The sequence below is a fragment of the Mytilus trossulus genome, chromosome 4 (assembly GCF_036588685.1).
Source record: "Mytilus trossulus isolate FHL-02 chromosome 4, PNRI_Mtr1.1.1.hap1, whole genome shotgun sequence".
NCBI lineage: Eukaryota > Metazoa > Mollusca > Bivalvia > Mytilida > Mytilidae > Mytilus > Mytilus trossulus.
In genome coordinates this window covers 44,756,021-44,781,156 of record NC_086376.1, presented here as the reverse complement: position 1 = coordinate 44,781,156, position 25,136 = coordinate 44,756,021, and the positions used below count along the sequence as shown (strand labels likewise).

The following is a 25,136-nucleotide window of genomic DNA, read 5'->3' as shown; positions in this document are numbered from 1 at the left end:
AACTCTACACAAGAGACAAAATGACAGAAATTCACAACTATAGGTCACTGTACAGCCATCAATAATGACTACAGCCCATACCACATAGACAGCTAACTATAAACGCCATGCAATGACAAATAAAAAATTCAAAGGAGAAAACTAACAGCTTAATTTATTTACAAGAATGGAAAACAAATATGTAACACATCAACAAACAACAACCTGACTGAATACCAGGCTCCTGACTTGGGACGAGCACATACATACTAAATGTGGCAGGGTAAATAAACATGTTAGCTGAATCACAACCCTCCCTAACCTTGGACAGTGGTGAAACAGTACAACATAAAAAGAGCTTTAAAAATCAGTTAAAGGCTTGTATAGCTCATCAGATTGATAAAAATACATCTAACAAAAACAAAGTGAATTTGGATGTTTTTCACATTTACAATTTACTAGTTATGCTAAAAGTTTACCATAAAAAAATGGTATTTTTGTCGAGCCTGCAACTTTTGTTACAGAAAGCTCGACATAGCGATAGTGATCTGGCGGCGGCGGCGATGTTAGCTCACTTCTTGAAAGGTTTATATATCATGTTCTTAAAGATATACTACTTCAGATAAGTAGTGCCAAAGGCAAAAAATATAGTTCATGATGGTTTGTTGTTGAGAACTCGGGCTGAGAAAAGTGTGCCCTTCTAAGTATTTAACTGCACAGCTACTTTTATAACTGTCATTATACTTTGAACAATGGACGAAGAGATTCCTATTACCAATTTTGTATTTGGTGAAACATTAAAACTTAGGATGTGTTTGAAACGAACTGAAACAATATCAAGGCACAAACCTACAACTTCATATATACATCAAAAGCAAAGTTTGCTAACTCTGAACTTAAATACTATGAACTTCTGTATACATGTTACGATGATGTGGCCATCCTCAATCTCGTCCATGGAGGACGTAATTTCGTTTCAAAATCAGATGGAGCTCACCCGAACCAAAGGTTTTTTTTACCTTTTTTAACCAATATACCTATATACAAATATTGCTTGGAGTTGTTTCATAAAAAATTTGTCGGACTTGAACATGCTTCAAAAAACCACTTCAATGAATGGATATATAGAAATTGTCACTGTTAGTAAAAAAATCAAGAAATTGTATGTTATTATTGTATATATTGTATATAAAATAAATGTCTTTTATTATCATTAGTTCATATTGGTGTTTTTTTCATGTAACAATAACACCATGTAACCATAGCCTCAATAATTATTGTTACATTCGTAATTAAGGTGTAATACCACCAAATCATGGTACGTCACATCCGGTTGCATACGAAAGTAGGTCTAAAAAAATATTCCCTTGAATTTGACCGTTGTAGGTAATTAGTCCTACATTTTATTGCAGTAAAACTATTTCTGTGTCATAAACATATGTCTTGGGTGTTTCAAAACACCATTATTTTTTATTTGTGATTTCTATAGAAAATTTTGTAATCTTGAGGTTACATGGTGACTAAACCTTGTACACATAGAATAAGGGGAGAAATTTGATTGGTTCACTTCCAATGATGGTTATTTTCTTATATGCAATGAAATGTTATGTGAAACTTTTTCTATAGAACTGGACAGGATAAAACTTTACTCATGCCAAGTATTTCTTTATTTGAAACAAAGATAAATTCTGCACAATTTTTTGAAAAGTGCAAATTTAACAAAGACTAATAGGGGGAAATCAATGGTGGTATTACACCTTAATCGGTTCCCTACCCAGCAATGCATTCTGGCAATTAGTCTCCAATGTAACATTTTTATTATTGTTACATTTCCATGTAACCGTAGCCAGTGCCTATGATTTTTGTACAGAATGTCACCTGCAAAATTAGAGATGACTATGATTGTCAATGAGACAACAATATCCACCAGAGTTCAAATGAAGTAGATTATCTTGTAAGCACTTACAGGCAACTGTATGACCTTCAGTAATGAGAAAAACCCTACTGTTTCAAAGTGGGGCATTAAATACCAAACTTATACATGTACCTGATTGCAGTAGATCATCTTGATCTTGCAGGCTAATTAGCTGACATTCAACTGGCATTTTGTTCTTCTTGCTATCAAACCAGAAATAAATCATTTTTAAAATTCTAGGTAGATTATCATAAGGAAAGAAATACTAAAAATTTTTTAGGAGTTATGTCCTTTAAACTTAGAACTTTGCTGAAAAATATACTACAGCATCAGTTTGTCATAGCAACTCCTCTGAAACCACACAACAGAATTTCACAAAACAAATTGTAGTTCTTAAGTAGTACTATGTAGATGTGCATATTGACAAGAAATTACTATTGATTTTTTTTCTAGGTGTTATGCTCCTTTGAACTAAATTGTTTGCCCAAATATACTACTGCAACAGTTTGCAATTGCAACTCATAATATGAAAATGAGCATATCCACAAGAAAGCTTTTATCAGTTGTTTTTTCTAGAGTTATGAGTCTTTGAACATTGAATTTTTATAAATGTGAGGTTATTCAGTTGATTTGTTATTGACAGCTTCAATTTTATGTATGTATGTGCCTGTCCCAAGTCAGGAACCTGTAATTTAGTGGTTATTGTTTGTTTAAGTGTTTCATATTAGTTTTTTGTTCATTTTTTAATAAAAAAAAAAGGCCGTTAGTTTTCTAGTTTGAATTGTTTACATTGTCATTTCAGGGCCTTTTATAGCTGACTATGTGGAAGGACTTTGCTTATTGTTGAAGGCCATACTGTGACCTATAGTTGTTCATTTCCGTGTCATTTTGGTCTCTCGTGGAGTGTTGTCTCATTAGCAATCATCCCATATATTCTTTTTTATATTCAAAGTTTAGCAAACAGCCCCAACATCAACTAGCATCAGCATTTGTATTGCTTATACTGACACTAAATAAAGCTTTATGCCTTATGTCTTTTAGGACTGAATCACACCTGGTTCTAACGATTACAATAACCCTCATTTATAGAAATAAATCATGCAAAGCCCAAACAATTGGTGAATTTTAAGACCTATAAAAATAAACTGGATCTAAGTTTCAAAACTATGTGAATGACTAATAATTCAAGATCACGTTACATATATAGTACAAAAATGAAATGCTTTTGATTTTGTTGAATTTCGTATGAAAATAAATAACAACCTAAGCACAATCAATAAATGAAAGATGAAAGTTAGAATGACATGTAAAATGTTTGGGTAATATTAAGATACAAACAGATTTTTTAAAAAGTTTATTATATAATAAGATTATCTGAAAACTACTATACACAACAAAAGTTAATACTCAATACATTATAATGCTGATAATTAAATATTAAAACATTTTATATAAATAATTGGTTGTAAATAAAGCATGAAGGGAGCTTATAAGTTATGATTCATAGCAACAAATTTCTACATTATTTAAAACATTTCTGAAACAAAAATAATATTGAGCAAAACATCAAAATATGAATAAAGTTCTGATATTTATAAGTCTTTGAGGTAGAATTTAGTTAAATCAATAGAAGTACAATAGTTGGGGGAAAAATTCTATAATTGGATTTCTGTTTGAAATAAATAAGGGCATAACTCAAGAACAATAAAAGCTAAGTCTGGGCCATAAAAACGCTAGTTGGAGGAAAATTTTATAATGCATTTCTGTTTGAAATAAATGGGGAATGTGTCCATGGGACATAACTCAAGAATGTTAAAAGTTAAGTCTGAGGCATGAAAATCCCTAAAAATTTAATAAAAATATTAACTCAAATAGAATCAAATCTTAAGAGCTATAAACATCCTTTATCAGAAAAACAATTGATTCACAATATGCATGGACCATGATTTTGTCCCGCTATATGTAATAACAGTACATACAAAAACAGTTCTGGAAAATTTTGTTATTCCTTAGAACTTTTCATCTTCCCTTGTTTATTATACATATTACTCTTGTTATATCATTGTTAATAAATTTCCCTAACATCACTCTCAATCTATTAAACTGATGAAAATAATTTGAAATTCTTCTTGTTTTTCGAAATATCTATCTAGTTTTATTAAATGATAAACTATTGTTTTGACTGCTTTAATTTCAATAGATTCTGAGATAAACCAAAACAAATGTAACTGCGGCTCCATGATTTTTCAATGGGCATTTTTCCATAAAATGGAAGAAATTCATAATTTGTGGACAATTTTCTTCTTAACGTGATATAATTTATATTTTCCTACCAAAAGTGGGGGAAGGGGATACGACTTCTACATCCCTGAATCTGCCACTGCACAAAATCATTACAGTTATCTCAGACATGTTTGAACATAAATGAAAAAAAGATGTTTGCAACACAAAAACTATTGTATACAAAAGCAAGAAATAAATTATAGTTTTACAACGCTTTAAAGTAATACATGAATGACCAATTATCTAATCACAATGAAATATAACAAGTATGTTTTAAATTTGTAATAATATATAACCAATAAATGCTAAGACAGTAAAAAGCATGCAGTATTTATGATAATAAGATATGGTAAGATTGATAATTGAAACAACTTTAAATCCACCCAAGAACAGAGGATGAGAGTGTAAACAACTCTAAATAATGAGCTATACATGTTAATTTGTATAGTAATTTGTTACATAATAATTTAGTGGCACTTTTTTTTTAACAATAACCTTTAACCAGATGCTCCGCAGGGCGTAGCTTTATATGACCGCAGAGGTTGAACCCTGAACGGTTGGGGCAAGTATGGACACAACATTCAAGCTGGATTCAGCTCTAAATTTGGATTGTGATTTAATGGTTGACACAGCATAGGTTTCTGACACAGAATGAATGTGTTCTAATGAACTTAAAATGTTTGTTTTCTCTTAGAGCAATTCACAATGCTGTTGAATATTAATCCTCTCAAAAAAATGTTTGAAGAAATTTTCTTTTTTATTTATGAAATTTCAAATGAGAAAAATTGAACCCAATTTTTAAATCACATCCCCCTTTCCCTTATTCCAAAACTAATCTCAATTAAAATATTCTAATGGAGTTTGCAACAATAACTACTCATTTAAATACATCATAAAATATTAAGATGTAAAAAAACTGCTTGTTATCACTGAATGGTAAAGATTATTCAAATTGATCAGTTGGTAGTAAAAAGTGAATATACATTATAAAGTATATTGTATATAACAAAGATTTAAATTGATTCAGGACAAAGAAAGATAACTCCAATTAAAAAAAAATTCTTGCAATAAGATATTTCTTGCTTACTATTCTGGACAAAGAAAGATAACTCTAATGAAACAAAAATTTGCTATTTCACAATATTGTGAAATTAGATATTTCTTGCCATTGCACAATACTGTGCAATTGAAAAAGACTTGCTATTGCACAATACTTAATATAATAATTTTAGATCCTGATTTGGACCAACTTAAAAACTGGGCCCATAATCAAAAATCTTAGTACATGTTTAAATTCAGCATATCAAAGAGACCCAAGACTTTATTTTTTGTTAAAATCAAACTTAGTTTAATTTTGGACCCTTTGAACCTTAATGTAGGCCAATTTAAAAATGGGACCAAAAATGAAGAATCTACATACACAGTTAGATTTGGCATATCAAAGAACCCCATTTATTCAATTTTTGAAAAATCAAATAAAGTTAAATTTTGGACCCAGATTTGGACCAACTTGAAAACTGGGCCAATAATCAAGAATCTAAGTACATTTTTAGATTCAACATATCAAAGAACCCAACCGATTCATTTTTTGTCAAAATCAAACTAAGTTTAATTTTAGACCCTTTGGACCTTAATGTAGACCAATTTGAAAACATGACCAAAAGTTAAGAATCTACATACACAGTTAGATTCTGCATATCAAAGAACCCCAATTATTCAATTTTGATGAAATCAAACAAAGTTTAATTTTGGACCCCTATGGGCCCCTTTTTCCTAAACTGTTGGGACCAAAACTCCCAAAATCAATACCAACCTTCCTTTTATGGTCATAAACCTTGTGTTTAAATTTCATAGATTTCTATTTACTTATACTAACGTAATGGTGCGAAAACCAAGAAAAATGCTTATTTGGGTCCCTTTTGGGCCCCTTATTCCTAAACTGTTGGGACCTAAACTCCCAAAATCAATAAAAATCTTCCTTTTGTGGTCATAAACATTGTGTTTAAATTTCATTGATTTCTATTTACTTAAACTAAAGTTATTGTGCAAAAACCAAGAATAATGCTTATTTGGGCCCTTTTTTTGCCCCTAATTCATAAACTGTTGAAACCAAAACACCCAAAATCAATCCCAACCTTTCTTTTGTGGTCATAAACCTTGTGTCAAAATTTCATAGATTTCTATTAACTTAAACTAAAGTTAGAGTGCGAAAACCAAGAAAATGCTTATTTGGGCCCTTTTTGGCCCCTAATTCCTAAAATGTTAGGACCAAAACTCCTACAATCAATACCAACCTTCCTTTTATGGTCATAAACCTTGTGTTAAAATTTCATAGATTTCTATTCACTTTTACTAAAGTTAGAGTGCGAAAACTAAAAGTATTCGGACGACGACGACGACAACGACGACGACAACGACGACGACGACGACGCCAACGTGATAGCAATATACGATGAAATTTTTTTCAAAATTTGCGGTCGTATAAAAACAATTGTGATTGAGATATACAGTTCAGTACAATAGACTCTATCTCAAATATATTTCTTCATTTCTGTTTTGCTTTCCATAGACATTAGAAAGTTTCTGATACGATTCATTATTTATAAGAATGTTGATTCTATTCGATTACATACATGTTTAACAAGTTTTTTTTATTTATAATTACATTGTTGAACTCTTACATAATTTATATGAATTAAGTATCTGTTTTATTCAGTTCATGATTCCATCCTTTTTTGTCTCTTTGCCCAGGCCAAATCTTAGATAATGTTCTGCCTAAGTGACCTTTTATTCCCAAAGTCAGTAGCTGGATTCTCTTCAAGGTGGCTCGGGACTTTTCGACTGCGCATAGTTATACGCATGAATAACAAAATTATTTGTCGTAAATTCGATACAATTTTTAGAAATATTTTGATTGATTAGAAATGTTAAATCTTTGTAGTTATGTAACTAATAGAATATTTTTGTTATTATCCATATTTGTTAAAGGGTCAAAATGACATTTCACCCATTTTCACCATTTTCCCGCAAAAATTTGGGTTTTAAGCCAAAATATTTTTTTTTTCCTTATCCGTGACCTATGTTTTTTATTGGCTCATTCTTTGAAGATATATTCCAGCTTTTCATATAACAGTTTTGGACAAATTGTCATAGAACGTTTTTTTTATATTCCGATAAAATATGTCAACACCTCTAAATTTTGAGCTTAGATGGTCCGTGACCCCCTATTTTTTTTTTACCAATTTGTTTCATTTTCTTTAAAGAATAAAATAACAAAAAATACGGCACTTCTGATAGAAACTTTGAAGAAGTCTGAGCCACTTTAAGAAAATAGTTACAAGTGAATACTGCAAACCAAATCTAATCACTTAAAATTGCATGAAATTTTGAATTCTACATTAATTGACAAAACAGTTACTTTGGAAAACTGCTGACCAATCTAATAACTGTGCAATTGAAGATTTCTTCTTGATACTTTTTAAAAAAAATTGAAGAAAAAAATATGAACCCCCAGAAATATTGGGAAAAAAACTCAACCTCAACCTTTTTGAACTTCCTCCTTCCAAACACAATCACAGCCTTCCCTGTGTGGTATGGAACCGTGTAGTACAATTTTAGAGAGACACATGCATACACTTAGACACATTTTCTCCCCTTTCTGGCCCCTGATTCCTTAACTGTTGATACCCCATCCTTCCTTTGAATTATTTGACCTTCTGGTAAAATTTCAAAAAGATCCATTCACTTAAGTTAATGTTCCAGTAACCAAATGTATCTTCAGATGCTGCCTATGCTGCAGAGGCAGACACTGCAGACGACATCATAGAATTATATAAACACAATTTTGTTTTTCATTCTTATACAAATCTGAACGTGGTTATCTTTTGAAACAATAATGTTAGGTATGTCTGTCCAAAAGATTGAAATTTCTTAGAAATCAAAATTTTGAGTTATGTCTAAATTTCAACCCTAATCTCTGTCAAAGAAGCACATATTTTTTTATAACATATTTAAATTGGCTAGATGAACAATAGCTTAATTGTATGCAAATTTTGGTAAAAAAAATCGCTGTGTATCAAAATTTAATTGTATGCCCTTAATATCTAAATTTTCCATTCTATAACTTCACAAAACCACTCACTAACCTTTCATTCCATTTTTCAGAATAAAAGCAGATCAAAGACAGATGGATAGACTGGTCAATACATGTACTGATTAGCAGATATAACACAAAATAGTCCATTCATTATACCATTGTTACACTGTAGTAAAGACAATTAATTGCAATATGATCATAATGGCCAATAAGTATCACAATTCAATTAAAAATTTCCCAATGGTCAATAAACATCTCATCTTAATACACAAAAACAGACCACAAAAAACATTTTACCATAATTTTTAACATTCAATATTTCATTCATAAACAAACAATCTCTTATTTTAAATTTATTTTCCATAACCTTATTTGTAAAATTTAATGCAATTAAAAAAACTATATTGTCATATGATCATTAGTTAAAACTTTGTAAACAAAATACAATTATAAATAATTACCCTTAATTTTCTTCAAAGAGCTGTAAACAAAAGAAACCTAACTCTATTTTCTATAAAAATTTCTCCTGATTGATCAATATTTACATTCTTTTATATTCTAATTGACGGCTGAAGAATAAAACAAATTGATTCCATCTATTTATATTAATTGAACCAATGACGTAGGCACAAGTAAACTTGATATTATCATATAAGAGTTTCCAGAATGTATCCCAACGTTTAGTCTTCAAAATGTTTGTTGATGTCCTTCTTGTGTGCTTAATATTTAGGATTTTAAATGTATCAGATTGCCAAGACATAGATAATTATGAGAAACTATACGATGACCTATTCAACAGTCAATATAATCCAGATCTCAAACCAGTTTCAAACGGTACCATGATGATTACTTTGGGTTTTTTCAATCTTGGATTAAACCACTTTGATGAAGTTGATGGCATATTATCTTTGTCAGGGGGCTTGCAGGTTTCATGGTTTGATAATTCTTTGAAATGGAACCCAGAGGACTACAATGGCATATCAGAAATGTTGGTTTCTAAATCTGTTATATGGTTTCCACATATAACACTAATGACAGATGCACAGCAACTTCAACCATTCGGAGCCAATAGTTTATTCAAAATATTGATACGGCATGATGGATTTATAAACTGGACACCTGCAGACATAATTAATTCTAAGTGTGCAGCTAATATAAGAAAATTTCCCTATGACGAACAAGACTGTTCAATTCTATTTATGGCATGGGATATTACGTGGAAAACTTATCTTCAAGCAGCATCAATTCCATACCATGACTATTACGAAAACAAGCACTCAGACTGGAATACAAAAAGCGTTATTTCAAGGCAGGGTAAAATTTATGGTAATACTTCTCATGAATTTGTTTTTAAAATAAAGCGGGAACCACTTTACTATAACATATTGGTATTTTTACCTGTGGCTCTTCTTTCACTTCTAAATCCGCTAGTGTTTTTACTGCCACATGAATGTGGTGAAAGACTTGGATATGGAATAACAATACTCTTATCATTTGTTATCTTCTTGACCCTAGCCTCTGACAAGATCCCTGCCACATCAAATCCTATATCATTTTTGATAATATTTATCATAATGGTTTTTGTAACAAGTGCTGTTATCACATTATTAAATATTATTAACGCATATTTATTTTATAAAAGCAACTATGAATTAAAAGGATTTTTTAAGCACATGTTTGTTATATTCAAGAAATGGAGAAAAAATCAAGTATTTCCGGTTGAAAAATATACAGTCAACTATAAAGACATAGCCATATGTTTAGACAGAGTTTGTTTTGTACTATCCTATATTGCAATGTTGTCTTTTATCACAGTCTACTTTATAGTACTACAGTACTAAGATTTATAAACTGTCAACTTTAAAACAAACATAAAATTGTGCATTTAAATTTGTAAAAATTGTACATTAAATACATTGTATATTAAGTTCGTAAACCTTAGTAGTTATTTTTAAATAGGAGAGCTATAGGTCCAATTTTAACATTGACTACTTTGTAGTTGTGTTATTTTTATTAAAACATGTTCACAAGTCAATGTTTTAAACAAATGACGTTCTTTATGTCTAATGTATACTGTAAATTCATAAATTATTTCAAGGTTTTTATTATTGCTAAATATATTCAACCTGACTTTGTGAGACTGAGTATTGCAATAAAAAAAAACTAGCAGTGAGAAATCATTTTATGCAGCTTTTCCTTTTATCACAATATTTATTCTCACATTTTGGTCTGTTATTTCAAAATAGCAATTATAAATGCATGCAATAATTTTTCAAATTTCCAATATACCTTTGAATTTGACTATTATTTTGCCATAAGTATTTACAGAACTGATCTTACTAATTTTACGTAAAATTAATTAGTTGCTCTTATGTCTTATTTTACACTTTGTATATGCATCTGCAGACTTTTCAAGTGTTAATCATGTTTAAAAAAAGTCAATGAAGTATACTCTAGTGTTCTTTTTTTACAAAAATATGAGATAAAGCCATAAATGTCTTTTTTTTTTCTATATTCCTTTTCCATATTTCTAAATGGAAATGGTCAAGTCACTTATTGATCTGTATATTTTGCTGATATTTTAGCTACACATATAACTTTTATACACATATAATTATATATAAGTAAAAGAAACATGCACATGAAAAGTAGAAACAGGTTATTAAGTACATCATCAGTATACACTATATGAATAAAAGTGTAATAATGTAAAACAAAGTAAAAAAATAAACAGCACATGCAAACCAAAAAAAAGACAAAAAATTGTAACTCTCAAAAATGTTGAAGGGATTTCAAAAGTTGGCAGGTGTGAAAATTTAACAAATGCATAGATATCATAAAGTACTGTGGCAGAATCTATAAATAATTTTATATGTAAAACCACCAGAAGTTGAAATTTTAGAAACAAAAAAATAAAATACAGTGTACAAGTTTTTCATAAATTATTTATTAATAAATTAGACCATTTGTTTTCTAAATTGAATCTCATACCCAGGTCTTTTATAGCTTACAATATGGTATCAGAGTTTTCTCAATACTGTAAATTCAGAAATTATTGCGTGCATTTATTATTGCGATTTTGTCAATTTAGACTTAAATGCGATTTTCATTTTTTACAATTTTGAGAAAAATCCTGTTAAATTCTTATAAAATATTTCACAATACAAGTTTAAATTATTGCGTTTACAACTCAGTCGCATTTTTCGCAATAATAAAAACCTCGCATTAATTTCTGAATTTACAGTAACCTATAACGGCTTACATCCACTTCATTTGAACCTTGGTGGATAGTTGTCTCATTGGCAATCATACCACATATTCTAATTTTTATATAGATACATATACCATTATTTCAAGCAGAAAAGAGAAAAAATGCAACTCAAGTTTTTGATTCATATATTTTCAAAAGTGTGGATTAAATGTATTTGTTTTGAAAAAAGCAGCTGCTGATTTTTTTTTTTTAATCAGTAAAATTCCTGTGACATTTTAAATTTTTTTAATGAAGATTTTTTTTTTATCATGAATGTTACAATTACACCAGCAACAACATACTTTGTCAATATATGTCAATACATGTACTTTACAATCTAATAGCACCAAAAGCTTATAACCTTTCACAAAAATATAGCACATATAAAGGGATTTCATTATGCAATCTGACTGAATCAGAAAGTTGGTACAGAAATATAAATAAGTTAGTATTTTGGTTTAAAGATAATTTCCTCTCCTAACATATGAAGAAGACACATAACAGCCTTAGATCTGTCGTACCGTTGATCAGTGAAATTTGACTTGTAGTCCATCATTTTGCTGCAGACTTCGGTCATGGTTGGCAACAGATCAATGTCTTGTTTATTTTTTATCTTCTCTTTGAACACATTATACATAGCGGTCAACAATACACCACCTGAATCTTCTGACCAAGCTATGTGCTCTGAAAAGAAATAAAACAAATTTTGCATATCTATAAATAAAAGTAATTAGAGTTATATACCAGGTATATATATTCTAAATTGTTACATGAAAGATAATGTTTTTTGTTTCTTTTGAATTCGAGGATGGTAAAAAGATAATAATTTAGAGTAATCAATACAATGAACTGAAGGGTGTACCTAGTCACATCATAGATGAATATTTGGCTAATTTCACCTTACAATTCTCTATTTGTGATTATTCGCAATGAGATGTCTACTCTCATCTTACTTAGGTTTGTGAAGTAGACACTTATATATCTATCAACCATGACTTCCTACATTTGTAACTACAGATTTTATTTGCTGCTATTAATTGTGTATGCTTTATTAGCTTAGAAGTATGTGGTTAATGTTTGTAATTTACAAATGATGACTTGTTTTTGCTTTTTAGTACAAAATTATAAAATCAGTTTTGATAAGGGGAGATAATTTGACAAGGGAGATAATATATTTAAGAATTGGAAATATGAAAGTTTATTATCAAAATGTCATTTAAATAATTGTTAACAGCTTTAAAGGACTTTACTATTATTAAACTTTATGATAAAGCTAAGAAAGGAATTTTTACTGAAAAAATAGAATTAATGCACTTAGTGAATATTGTATTAAATTAATGTACAGAAATCAAACATCCTTATGATATTTATTTTTATTTATTTCCTATTGTATATATAAGAAGTTGCCTAAAATTTATATGAATTGAAGTTTAGAAAGAGGAAGAATATGTAACTTTTTAATGTGAAATTTCAGAACAGAAGAAACAGAATACAATAGTGATAATATATGTTTGTAGGATTTATCTATAATAAACTATGATGATTTACACATCTTTTTTTATAATGTCTTTGCTGTTTTAGTATATTATAACAAAAGTAACAGCTGAAAGCAATGCACTATTGATGCAGCTCCCAGTATGATAAAAAAAATGTTTAAAATCAAAGAGCAGAATGCTCTGAGGGATACGATTGCCATAGTTTTCATTGACACATGTATAGCAGTTCTGCCAAATTTTCATTAAACAAATGCATGAGATTTGGCCAAAATTCAAAAGATCAAAGAGGAAAGAAATAGATCCAAGAATACTGTTGCAAAAAAAGCATGAACATGTAACAATCTGAATAGTCACTCAACTTAAAGAATAGCCAATCCCCGTTACAAGTGTATGAGCCATGTACTTATTGTGTTTTATCGAATTATAGTTATCCTGTACCATTGTAAACTCGTACCATTAAAAAAAAACTTGTACCAATGCAAACTCGTACCATTGCTAACTCGTACCAACTTACTTAAATGCATTTAAATGGTGTTAAATGATGAATATACATGATATACGTTACTTTCAACCAATACCTCTTAAGTCTGTAAAATGTATATAATTTGAAAGTACAATGACCAATTTGTAGCTTATGTTCCTTGTATATTGGATAGAAAATACTGTGGCAGATGTAGATAATAAAGGTATATACAGTTTCACCAGAAGAAAATTTTTCATGAATAATTAAATCTTAGCAGTTAGTCAAAATGATTGCCAAAATTATTTTTACTGTCTATAAATAAATGTAACAATGAAATTTAACTGATTCCTGTTTAGGGGGTCCGCATTTTCCCCGCAAAAAAAGCACATGGCTTTCAACAATTGTAAACATATCATTCAATTTGTGATCATGGATTACAGCTTTAATTAACTTAAATTGGATATATACATATTCAACATGTTCAATTTTAATAAGGTACAGTTAAAGCAATGTTTTAACTTTCCTCTGGATTAAGTTCTACAGTGGCGGATCCAGAATTTTTCCTAAGGGGGAGCCCGCTGACTGACCTAAGAGGGGGTCCGCTCCAGTCATGCTTCAATGATTCCCTTCATTATCAACCAAATTTTTTCCACAAAAAAAGGGGGGGCTGGATCCGCCTATGTTCTAGTTTGAAAGATCAGTTAAAACATTAATGCTTTAAAACATTCTTTATTTTTGTCTAAGTTTTCATTTAACTCCTGTGTAAAATTCAAGTAATTCAACTTTATTTCTATTAAGTTTACAAACAGAAACCCATAAAACATCATATTTTTTATATATTTTTCTGAATGTTACGACTTCCCCGGCAGTAGTACAAGTTAACTTTTTTGGTTCCAATGCCGTGGTACGAGTTAACTTGCTTCCGTATCTTATCACCGTAATTCTAGGAGGAACCCTATTGTGTTCACTTATCGCTACACTGACCTTCGGTGCGAAGCTATATATAGAACGGCGGACCAGTTTAGGAGGAACCCCATTTCTTACTCTTTAATTATTGAAGTTCCTTTGGGTCAGAGGGCATGACTCCTTTCCGTACACACTCCTCTGTTTACATTGAGATCGTTCTTAATATAATACGACGTTTACCGGCATTAACGAGTTAATTCTTCTTGACGAATACTTCGAAAAGGGAGACAACTCGAAACGATAACATGGAAGATTCCATTTCTGCTGAAGGGGTGTTATAGGTAATATTTACGATGAAACATTTATTTTAATTTAAATTATGCATGTGATTTAAAATTATGCAACAACAATAGCCCTCCATATGCAGACAGACATAGAAAGAATCCCATGAGTTTCAAATTAATCAATGAAGCAGGGAATCACTCAATCTGATACCCCTTGAAATCAGGAAAACTACACGCATGTGGGGTCTCACTAATCAGCGACAAAAAGCGTCAAGAAGCGACAAGAAGAAAAATAATAAGTGACAAAAAGCAACAAGAAGCTATTTAGCGACAAGAATACATTTTGTTATCACATACATTAAAATGTTTTTTAATAGGATTATATTGAAAGATGAAGAAATAAAAAAAAATCGATGAAGAGATTGTGTACTTTTTATTATCATATTGATAGATGTAGAAATTAAACATGTGTAAGAGCAAAGGAAATGTAAACGCTATAAAATGAAAATAAAAACAAAGATTTGTCACCTTCCTTTTGAAGGATTTAATAAAACAAAAATATGAAATATTATTTCCTTCCTAACTGTACAATTAATTTTTCCTGATAGGACCAACATTAGCTGTGGCTTCACTCTAAGGTAATACACAATTAAGAGCAACAAATCAGATTAACTAGGTGCGTGTCCTTTGTTTTAATGCAACAATAACATCCATTAACACCTTCATCAATTACACGCACCAGAATATAAAATTATTGTACCGAATAGTGAACACCTGTTGAAAACTCAAGATTGTCATCAGTTTCCTTTAATCTTCAATCTATATGCATAAACATGATAAATATCTTTCAATGAGACAATACACTAAATAAAATGATGAAAAATATTCACATTTTAATTATGTTTTCCTCTTGTTTGATTTCAGTTCTTAATTTGTATTTCACAATTTGTGTATGTATTTACTGGACTATTATGCACAAATAATGCATTTTGCAAGTTAATTATATATTGTACAAAAATGGTTTTAAAAACAAATAAAAAGACAAAATATACTTCCTGTGATACCTTATAAAATATCATGTAAATAAATGTAGCAACTGAATTAGATTTACAAGTTTCATTTTTCCCCCTATCAAAATTAACTTTTCTGTCGTTGAAATTGTTTTCTTTTGCATATTTTTTTAATATTTATTTCGAATAAGTAATATAAATAAAAAAATGTGTTCTTGTCGCTAAATAGTTTCTTGTTGCTAATATTATTCTTCTTGTCGCTTCTTGACGCTTTTTGTCTCTACAATTCTTTTTGTCTCTAATTAGTGAGACCACGCATGGACATTAATACATAAACAAACCGCGACTTGCGATTTGGAACAAGAACGTTTATTAAATGATATGATGAATGGTTCTCCATTTCTTTATGAGAGTACAGTATCAAATATCAGTTTCATAACGGTAAAATATAGAAATACTCCACTTCAGTTCTTGTGACAGAAATAGAATTATCGATCGGCTTTCAGAGAACTCTCGCAAGTTATCAAAATTTGGGAATTCCCTCTGACGTGTTTCTAAATTTATAAAAACACTTAATATAAATACTGTTTAATTCTGATTTTCCGTATTGTTAAAAACACGCATATAAGTCAAGGAAAATATCACACATGAAGATTATGAGTAAAACATTACAGGAAAGTTGTTTATGTTCAATTGTTTTGCTTGTTTTTACCTTTTAAAGCAAGACAATCATAAGAATCTGAGATGTTGCCGAATGTTTAGAATAAAACGAATGACGTGAGGGAGTGTGTCATAGGGTCAATGGTAAAAGTCTACAGATTGCTTGACAGCAATCGTATCCCAAAAACAGTGGTAAATACGAACTCTGAACTGATTTTCTATACTTGTAAAAATTATACCTTCAGTGCTAGCAAAAGCAACCATAAAGTCTTGATAACAAGGCGTCAGTAGCATGTCTTTCATTGTGACTGTATCATATATAGTTTTGGTCACATCTTCACTTGTCTCTTCCTTGTGACGTACATCCATTGTGGAGAAGAAGTCATTTGTCTGTTTTATAAGGGTGTCTTGTTTTTGTGCTACCCTAATATCGACTCCTTTGTCTACTGACTTGATGTTATTTCTGGATCGACAAGCCTGGAAAATAAGTAATACAAAACATTTATAAAATCAATAAAAAAAAGTTTTACTATGATGACATATAAATAGTAGCATTTAATCTCTAGAACAGCTGATAATTGATTACAGGCATTTCTCGAATTCTTAGTCAATTTATTCCTTTCTGCACCCTTTGTATACAAAAAAATTTAATCAACATGTGGTTCGTTTGATCTCAGTACTTCATTGGTTAAAATCTGATTATGATGTTGAATTTTCTTACTTTCCTCTGAAATTCCTATTGTGATGGCATAAAAAAAGGCGACCATGTCTGATGACGTCACATAGAGAGAACACATCTTTTTGAAGATCATTCAAAAAGAATGAATAGGTTTGCCTGCATACTGTTAGACAATCATTAGAGAAACAGATTCCAACTCCGAATCTCGTGTAATACGATATTTATCCACTTTTTGACAGTTAAATTTTAAATACTTAAAAATCTAACTGTCTTGAGTCGATAAATATCTTATTACACTCGATGCAGTGGTAGAATCTATATGTACAATGCTGATATGTATTTCAAAAGAAAATAATTACATTAGATGTAAGTTTCATTATAATACGTTATTCTGATTGGCTAACATTTTATTCCGTAAACAATTGCATCAGACAATAACATTTATCATGCATGATGACACGAGGTCCCACAAAAAAGTGCACAGGTGAATTAAATAAAACTGGATAAAAATCTTGTTTTCATGATTTTAGCTAAAAAAATGTAATTATAAGTATTGAATACTTCTTTTTGAAACTTTATAGGGTTGTAAAAGCGTTGACCGTGCCTACATTTTTAGAATGAAGCGCTTCCGTGCTTCATACAAAATGTACTTCGGTCAACGCTTTTACCACCCAATAAATTTACAAAAAGAAGCATTCAATTCTTAAACAAAGAATTACCATAAAAGGCAGATAGAAAAGACAGAAAGAAGCAGACAAGACAAAACAACAGATCATGCATATATACAAAACAATAAAGTATGTTGCATGTGAGAAGAAATTCTTTTATTCTAGTGTCTTAGTAACTGGAACGATATAAAAAAAATTATCTTTAAGATTTAAAACAACAAAGCATTGACATTATCACCTGAATGAATAAAAGTTTTGGTTTTCCTTCCATGTATGGACAGCTGTCCACATCAAATATTTCTAATATTTCATTAGTAGGCATCATTCCATCATATGTATTGATGGCATGCCCATATACATTGATATCATGGGGAATGTTCTCTGGTCTGTATGGTCTTCCAAGCTTTACTTCTCCTCCATGTGATGTGATAACAATTACTAAACACTTTTTTTGTTCTAATGTTGGGTCTTCAGCACCTGAAGAGAAACATTACTATATACACTAGTTATTTGAAACTTATACAAGATTGTTTATTATAAACACAAGATTTACTGTTGCCAGTTTCTCACTATTAAAAGTATTTTGAAAAAATTAAGTTGATGAGAAATAAAAGTAAAAATGCATCACTGACAGCTTGATACTACATTTCATGAAGCCGGCATAGTTTGCCAGAATAATGGACAGACAGCGGTAAACAAGTGTACCCCTTTCTTCAAGTGTGGGTATTAACAATTAAATTTAGCTATCAACTCACAATGCTTTTTCTGATGTTAAAAAAACATTTAAACATACATTTTTGACTAAAAACAATTGTGCTGGGTTTTTTTGAATTTGAGTTCTTTTAAAATTTTCTGTCTCAATAATGTCAAGTGTATCTGCAGGAGCTTATCCAGCCAACCCTGGAACACCATAAAATGTTCACATAATATAGATAAACAGTTGACACAGAGATATGACTTGCCTAACAAGGGTCTTTATTGTGGTGTCTGGCTCTTCTCCTTTAGACAAATAGATATCTGTTCTGTTAAGGTCCTTCTGACTTTGCTCCCCTAAATTATTTTAGTAATAGCTTCACATTGGTTTTTTGCTCTATTTCCAGCCTTAAACTACATAATAATATACTTACATTTAATTAATTCATTTTTTAAATCTTCTGTAGTTCTATTGGCAAATGGTTCCCATCTAACCTCAAAATCTAAATTGTAAAAGATTTCAAACATATTCCTCAGATCTTTTTCAGCACCATTTCTGACATCCCCATTCCCTATTGCAAATTTCTGTCCTGTGATGATGAGGGCTAAACCTGGTCTCTTATTTTTTTCATCAGGGGAGATAATATATTGTGTGTTTACAGATAGGTTTGGACTTTGCTCTGGTGAATTAGCTCCTATTCCACCTGTAGCTTGTAAGGATTGAGAAGTTTGAGAATTGCTAGCTTTCATGGCTTTTCCTGTGTCTTTGTAAACAACTGTTGTAGATGAATCCTCATTTCCTTCATTTCTATCACCAGTCTCTCTCCTTGAATCTTTTGGCGTTGTGGCCTCTGTAATGGTTGATTGATGTGGGTTATCTTCAGCACCCCCAGCAGGAATCACATTTGCAGTGTAAGTTTGAGAACTATCACTTTTACTGATGCCGAAAAATCTGTTAAAAAAATAATTCATATGGTAGATTCATGATACATGATTGCGTATGTATAAAGATATGTATAAACATATCTTAAACAATAGAACTTAGATTTTATCTCCTGACTTTTATTTATTTTTTTAAGTCTGCAAATCAAGACTTATTGACCAGAAATTGATAAAAGATGCAAAACAAATTTAAAAAAAATTAGATTATTTTAGACAGTTTTAGGGCGCAACTGCAATATCTTTGTGTCTATGGTGAGTTTATTTGACACATGTTCAATGAAATATCTATTTCACAGATGATAGTGGATATGTTGTGACAAAATCCAGACCCCTTTTCACAAATGTGACCAACTGAATTAGACTAGTTACCAGGTTTGTACTCCAATGTCAGCAACAACACATGTGACACATGTGGAGCAGTATCTGCTAACCCTACACCTGAAATCATCACCAGTTTTTGGTTTGGTTCGTGTTGTTTAGTTTTTAGTTTTCACTGTTGTGTTTTGTGTTCTATAGTCTGTCTACTTGTATTTCTCTTTTTTAGCCACAGCATAGTCAGTTTATTTTTAATTTAGTTTGTGTCAAACCTTTACTGATATATTAAATACCTACTTACTTTTTTATGTTTTTCCCCAATCCATCTGCAAAATAAGCATGGATTTACAATTGTAAACAACTAATGAAAATGTTTCAGCAAAGATATACATTCTTAAAAGTATAATTGTATGGATGACTCATTAGTTACAGTATTGGATAATCAACAGACTTACAATTGACAGTTAAGAAAAAAATGTAAACATTTACTCTCATAAATTTAACCATTACAATAGACCACTTTCGAGTTCATCCGTCACCGGCAAAAACTCGTCAATTATACACGCCTTTATGACGTCATTTACCAGATAGAGGGGCTCGCCTGTATCCCTGCACTATTTACGTTCATCAAGCGTCTTAGTGATCGTCTTTGTGCAGGATAAACTAGAAATAATGGTTGCTCTGTAGGCACTTACTGACAATTCCCTAATGACAGCAGTGTTGATTGTCAATTTTGAGAATTCAATTTGCCGAATAATTCGTACAATATAGAATTATAGTTTTCCAACCACTCGCTCAACATTGGAAGGAAGTGACGACGCCCCTAAACGCACAAATGACGGTGATAAAGGCGCGTATAATTGACAAGTTTTTTCCGGTGACGGATGAACTCGAAAGTGGTCTATTTTCTTACTTTTATACAAATTAAGCTTACTGCATACATGTTTGTAATCAGTATCTTCCATAGATTTGATTTCCAGTAGTTAAAATATCATTTCTTTAATGTTTTTGGCAACAATTTGCATATATTTGTGTACATTAATTTCTGGACCTTGTCTTACTATGAAAATAAAAACAGTCAAACAGAAAAATAATAGGCCAAAGAAGACATGGAAGATGTAAAAAAATACTCTTGGTGATCTTTTAAACCAACTTTAAAGGCTTAATTAGTACTCAGCCGTCTTAATATGCATGCTATTGCACAATATCTTTTATATGAAAAATCCACGGGGCGAAAATGTTAAACAAACAACACTCCTAACTGTGTATATATTTCTAACTAATCTATATTGGTACCAGAGGCAGATTAAGGGGTATAGTTCCCCTCCCTTCACCTGTCTTTTTGTAGGAAAAAATTGGTTTATTATATAGGGAATCACTGAAGCATGACTGGAGTGGGCACCCACCTCCCTTATGTAAATTTCTGGATCTGCAACTGGATAGCTTCATTAAAAAAGAATTTGATGTTGACCATATTTTGCCTGTTCTATCTGTTGAGATTTCAATGCCCTGATAGTGGGATTATTTTATTTTTTTCTGTTTTCATAGGCAGATGAAGGGGGGGGGGGGTAATTTTAATTGTGGAACCTACATGTATACATATTTTACTAAGTCATATGCTACTGCATGCATGCCACCTGAAGACCATTACTAAGCAAAGTCAACCCCGATTATAATAAAATATTGCACACACATAAAGAAGTAGGCAATTTTATAGGAACAGTATAATTTATCATATTATTACACTTAATTGATCTAGACCTTGTCTTCTGGTATTTCCAAATCCAAGATGGAGGAAGACACCCTATCTACATGTACCTTAAATTAATAGTATAATATTATTATTAATAGTCCCAGGAACAAGAACACTCTAAACAGTTTGACTTAAAGATTCTTTGTTATACCCATAGAGCTATATGTTTCATGTTTGCAATCGAGATCGGATAATTCATCCTTTCTGTCAATGTTGTCGGCTTTTCTGTCATCCATTGCTTCAGATGCTTCGAAGAAAATTTGGAAAGTTTGGAAAATCCAAAACGAAAGTGAAAGCGGAAGGACAAGAGAGCCCAAGTTTTCACAAGAATATTTTTTTAAAGATAGGATATGACTAAATACCAACTTGCATAAAAAACAAACAAAACATAACTATTACTTCGATTGATAACAAACACACAAACAAACAGCAATCTAACAACAGACATTATAGACAATAGGCAATAGACAATATTTTTATTGGCACAATCGCATTTACAATAAATGGTAATGACCGAATGGATAAACATTTTGCTATACATATGGTACATGTAGTAAAATACAAACAATTATATATATCATGTATATGTGAATACACGATTAAAGATATAATGAAAATCTCCGTCTAGATTTTTTGGTTGAGATTACGCTGTCGTACGTGTACTGGTACGTGTAGCTAGACGTACACGGAAGAAATATCTAGTGCTTGCTTGAGATTTTTTTACGTGTACGGATACTTGTATGACTGAATTGCGGTTTTGAAAACAACAATTTCATTGGCTGGCTTATTCCTCACTTTCTTCTTGCTCAATATGTCTTCTGCCGAGATTCTCTTGTTGTCTGCTATTGAAGATAAGGACGAGTTGGTCCTTATTTCAACTGAAATGAACCAGTCTCACGGCAATGTATACAGTGGAGAAAAAATTAATTTGGAGGTTCTCACTAATGAACAATGCAAATTTATGTTCGATTTGAGAAACAGGACATTGATAGACTGCGTGTTGCTTTGGGAATCCCACCAAAAATTGTATGTAACAATGGAACAGTTGCAAGTGGCATAGAAGGGCTTTGTATAGTTTTGAGAAGACTTTCATATCCTAATAGACTTGAAGATATCTTTCCAATTTTTCAAAGGCCGTTGTATGAATTATCTTACATTCTTTCTAAGAGTCAATCTGCCATAAAACCATGCAAAATCTCAAATTTCGTCCAAATTGGTAGTAATAACTTTGCAACATTATATATATGTCCAAAATCTTTGGGTATTTAGGAATTAAGATAAAACATTTTGTTTGGTTAATTCACACTATTTTCCAATTAACAGCCTCATTTGCATATTTGTGAATTATAAAAAAATAATGCAAAAAATCACCAAAATTTAGGTACTTTTTAAAGGTCTGAATAATTGATATATCTCTTAAATATAGCATTATCTTGTTATATTTTGCAAAGAACATTATAAAAAAAAAGAAAAATGCATTTTGACATACTTTTTACCTTTTGGCAGGTTGCCAGAGAGATTCGTGCAACAGATGTATTAGATAACTTGCATGTAGTACATGTACTCAGTAGGTGTTTTCTCTCAAGATCATATTTTTTTTTTAACCTTTTAGGATTATTTTAAAGGTGCATATCAGTTCTAAGACAAGTAAAAAATTTTAGCTTGGCAAATAATGGGAAGTTAGTAAAAAATGCCCCCAAATATCTATAAAATGCACTATTGTAATAGGTTTTGGCCCTTAACATTTTAACTAGAATTGATCAAAGTAGACTTATATTTCGGACAATAACTTTAGTTAAAGTGTATAGATCTTTATGATTTTTTATCTCAGAAGGTTCAATACCACAAAAGGAAGCTTTGGAACGATTTTGGGGGTGATGGTCCCTACTGTTGAGGAATTAAGGGCCCTAAAGGGGCCGCAAAAAAAGCATTTTATAGTTTAAGGATAATAACTTGTGTATAAGTATTTAAATTGCTCTGTTATTGTATCATAATGTTTAAAACCACAAGTAGAAGGTTTGGATTCCTTTAAATGGGTCATGGAATCAAAGTAAGGAATAAAGGGCCAAAAAGGGGCCCAAAACAAGCATTTTTCTTATTTCAAGATGATAACTTGTGTGTAATTGTATAGATCTCTTTCAAACTGTACCACAATGCTCCATATAACAAAGGGGAGGCTGGGATTTAGTTTTGGATTAATTGCCCAAAATATGTATCAATAAGGGGCCAAAAAAAGGGCCGAAAAGAAGCACATTTCTAGTTTCCAAACAATAACTTGGGTTTAAGTACATGTATATGGATCTCTCTGTAATTGTACTACAAGGTTCTATACTAAAAAGGAAAGGATGGGATTGTTTTAAGGGTTATTGCTGAAAGGGGGGTTTCAATAAGTTGGGGGGGATTTGTTAAAAAAATTAAGGGATTTCTTTTTCTTTTTTTTAATTTTTCAAATTTCAAATTTAGAAAATTTTCCAGAAGAAATCGATTTGTTGATCTTTGGCCACTTTTATTTTGTAACAAAAATCCTTTTTTTTGGTCAAAAATTCAATCACAATCCAAATTCAGACAGCATCAAGCTTGAACATTGTGACCATATTTAATTTGCCCCAACTGTTCAATGCGGTTGTATAAAGCTGCGCCCTACGGAGCACCTGGTTTTCACATACTTTCAATTGATGACAGTCTTTTAAAATACTTGTTATATGAAACAGAGTTGTGAACATACTTGTACTTCAAAAAATCTTCCTCTTTGAAACTTTTGATTGGAATGCAACCAATTATAGGGCCAATCACTCATTGAGTGTCTTGATTAGAAAGTTGTGTCTATTAGAGCGTATGTAAAAAAAATGTGGCCTTTTTTTTTATCTACGAAAAAAGATTATGCTTGCATATATAATGTGCCATATACAAGTTTTTGATTTATATCTCAGATTAAACAAGATAAAAGAAAGACATTTGAGGTAACCCTACTTCTTCAAAAATCGAAAGCTTTTCCAAAATTATCTTCATTGTTCCCTCTCAAAAGAGCATCTCTTTCGTGTTTGTTGATACTTTGAGATTTTGATTTTTAGTCCCCTAACGGCTAACGTCTAAGTGGACTTAGGTTTGCACTGCGTGTCTGTCTATCTGTCAGTTCGGCAAATCAGACTTTTTGTGCTTGTAGATTTTGATTTGATTTATCATGACAAGTTGCAGGTCAAATTCATTATTCAGGCTTTAAGCTTTTCTCTTTGTTCAGTTGAAGCCCTTTCTCTAGAATTAAACTTTGATGAAATACTTGTTCATTAGAAGACTTCTGTTCAAACGGAAATAACTCATTTTTTTAAAGACAAAATGACATTTTGAATGTTTTTTTTCTTTTCTTTGGAATTTAGTGATTCAATTTTGTTCCAGTCTGATAACTGTGTGTAGCGTTGTTGTCTTTGGACATAGAAAATTCACTGAGAGTCAGAATTCAACAAGTTTTTACGTTTTGCTGGAAGATTTTGTCTCGATATTTTTAGGTAGTTTACATTATGACAAATTATAGATCAAATTTTTGTTCCATTACAATGAATTTGTAACGGGTTGGGGACTATGTATTGCCATGTATTACTCGCAGAATCTTTGTTTTTTTATCAAAAAATGTTCAGCTCTGATGCTGCAAAATTGTTTAATATTTTAATTAGTTAAAATAGATATTGATGACTTTATTATGTGAAACTTTTTTTTTAGATCTATCATACTTTTACTCTTTTTTGCTAA

The 25,136-nt window shown here is 30.9% G+C and overlaps 1 protein-coding gene across 1 annotated transcript; it reads right to left on the bottom strand.

Annotated features, from left to right (window-relative positions):
- Positions 1-9,664: 9,664 nt before the first annotated feature.
- LOC134715353 (caspase-7-like) lies at positions 9,665-21,688 on the bottom strand. Its single transcript, XM_063577479.1, has 6 exons — positions 21,544-21,688; positions 19,941-19,965; positions 18,817-19,334; positions 17,928-18,166; positions 16,582-16,819; positions 9,665-12,207 (listed from the first exon to the last, which is right to left on the bottom strand). Exons 1-6 carry the CDS (start codon positions 21,626-21,628, stop codon positions 11,969-11,971), a joined length of 1,344 nt encoding a protein of 447 aa, XP_063433549.1. The 5' UTR covers positions 21,629-21,688; the 3' UTR covers positions 9,665-11,968.
- Between the last annotated feature and the right edge of the window lie 3,448 nt (positions 21,689-25,136).

Excerpts from the sequence above, each read along its gene's own strand:
- LOC134715353 (XM_063577479.1), bottom strand. The coding sequence starts at position 21,628 with ATGGATGACAGAAAAGCCGACAACATTGACAGAAAGGATGAATTATCC. Across the intron at positions 16,820-17,927 it reads CAAAACTTTTATTCATTCAG|GCTTGTCGATCCAGAAATAA; the intron begins GTGATAATGTCA and ends CTTATTTTCCAG. Across the intron at positions 12,208-16,581 it reads TGCTTTTGCTAGCACTGAAG|AGCACATAGCTTGGTCAGAA; the intron begins GTATAATTTTTA and ends ATTTCTTTTCAG.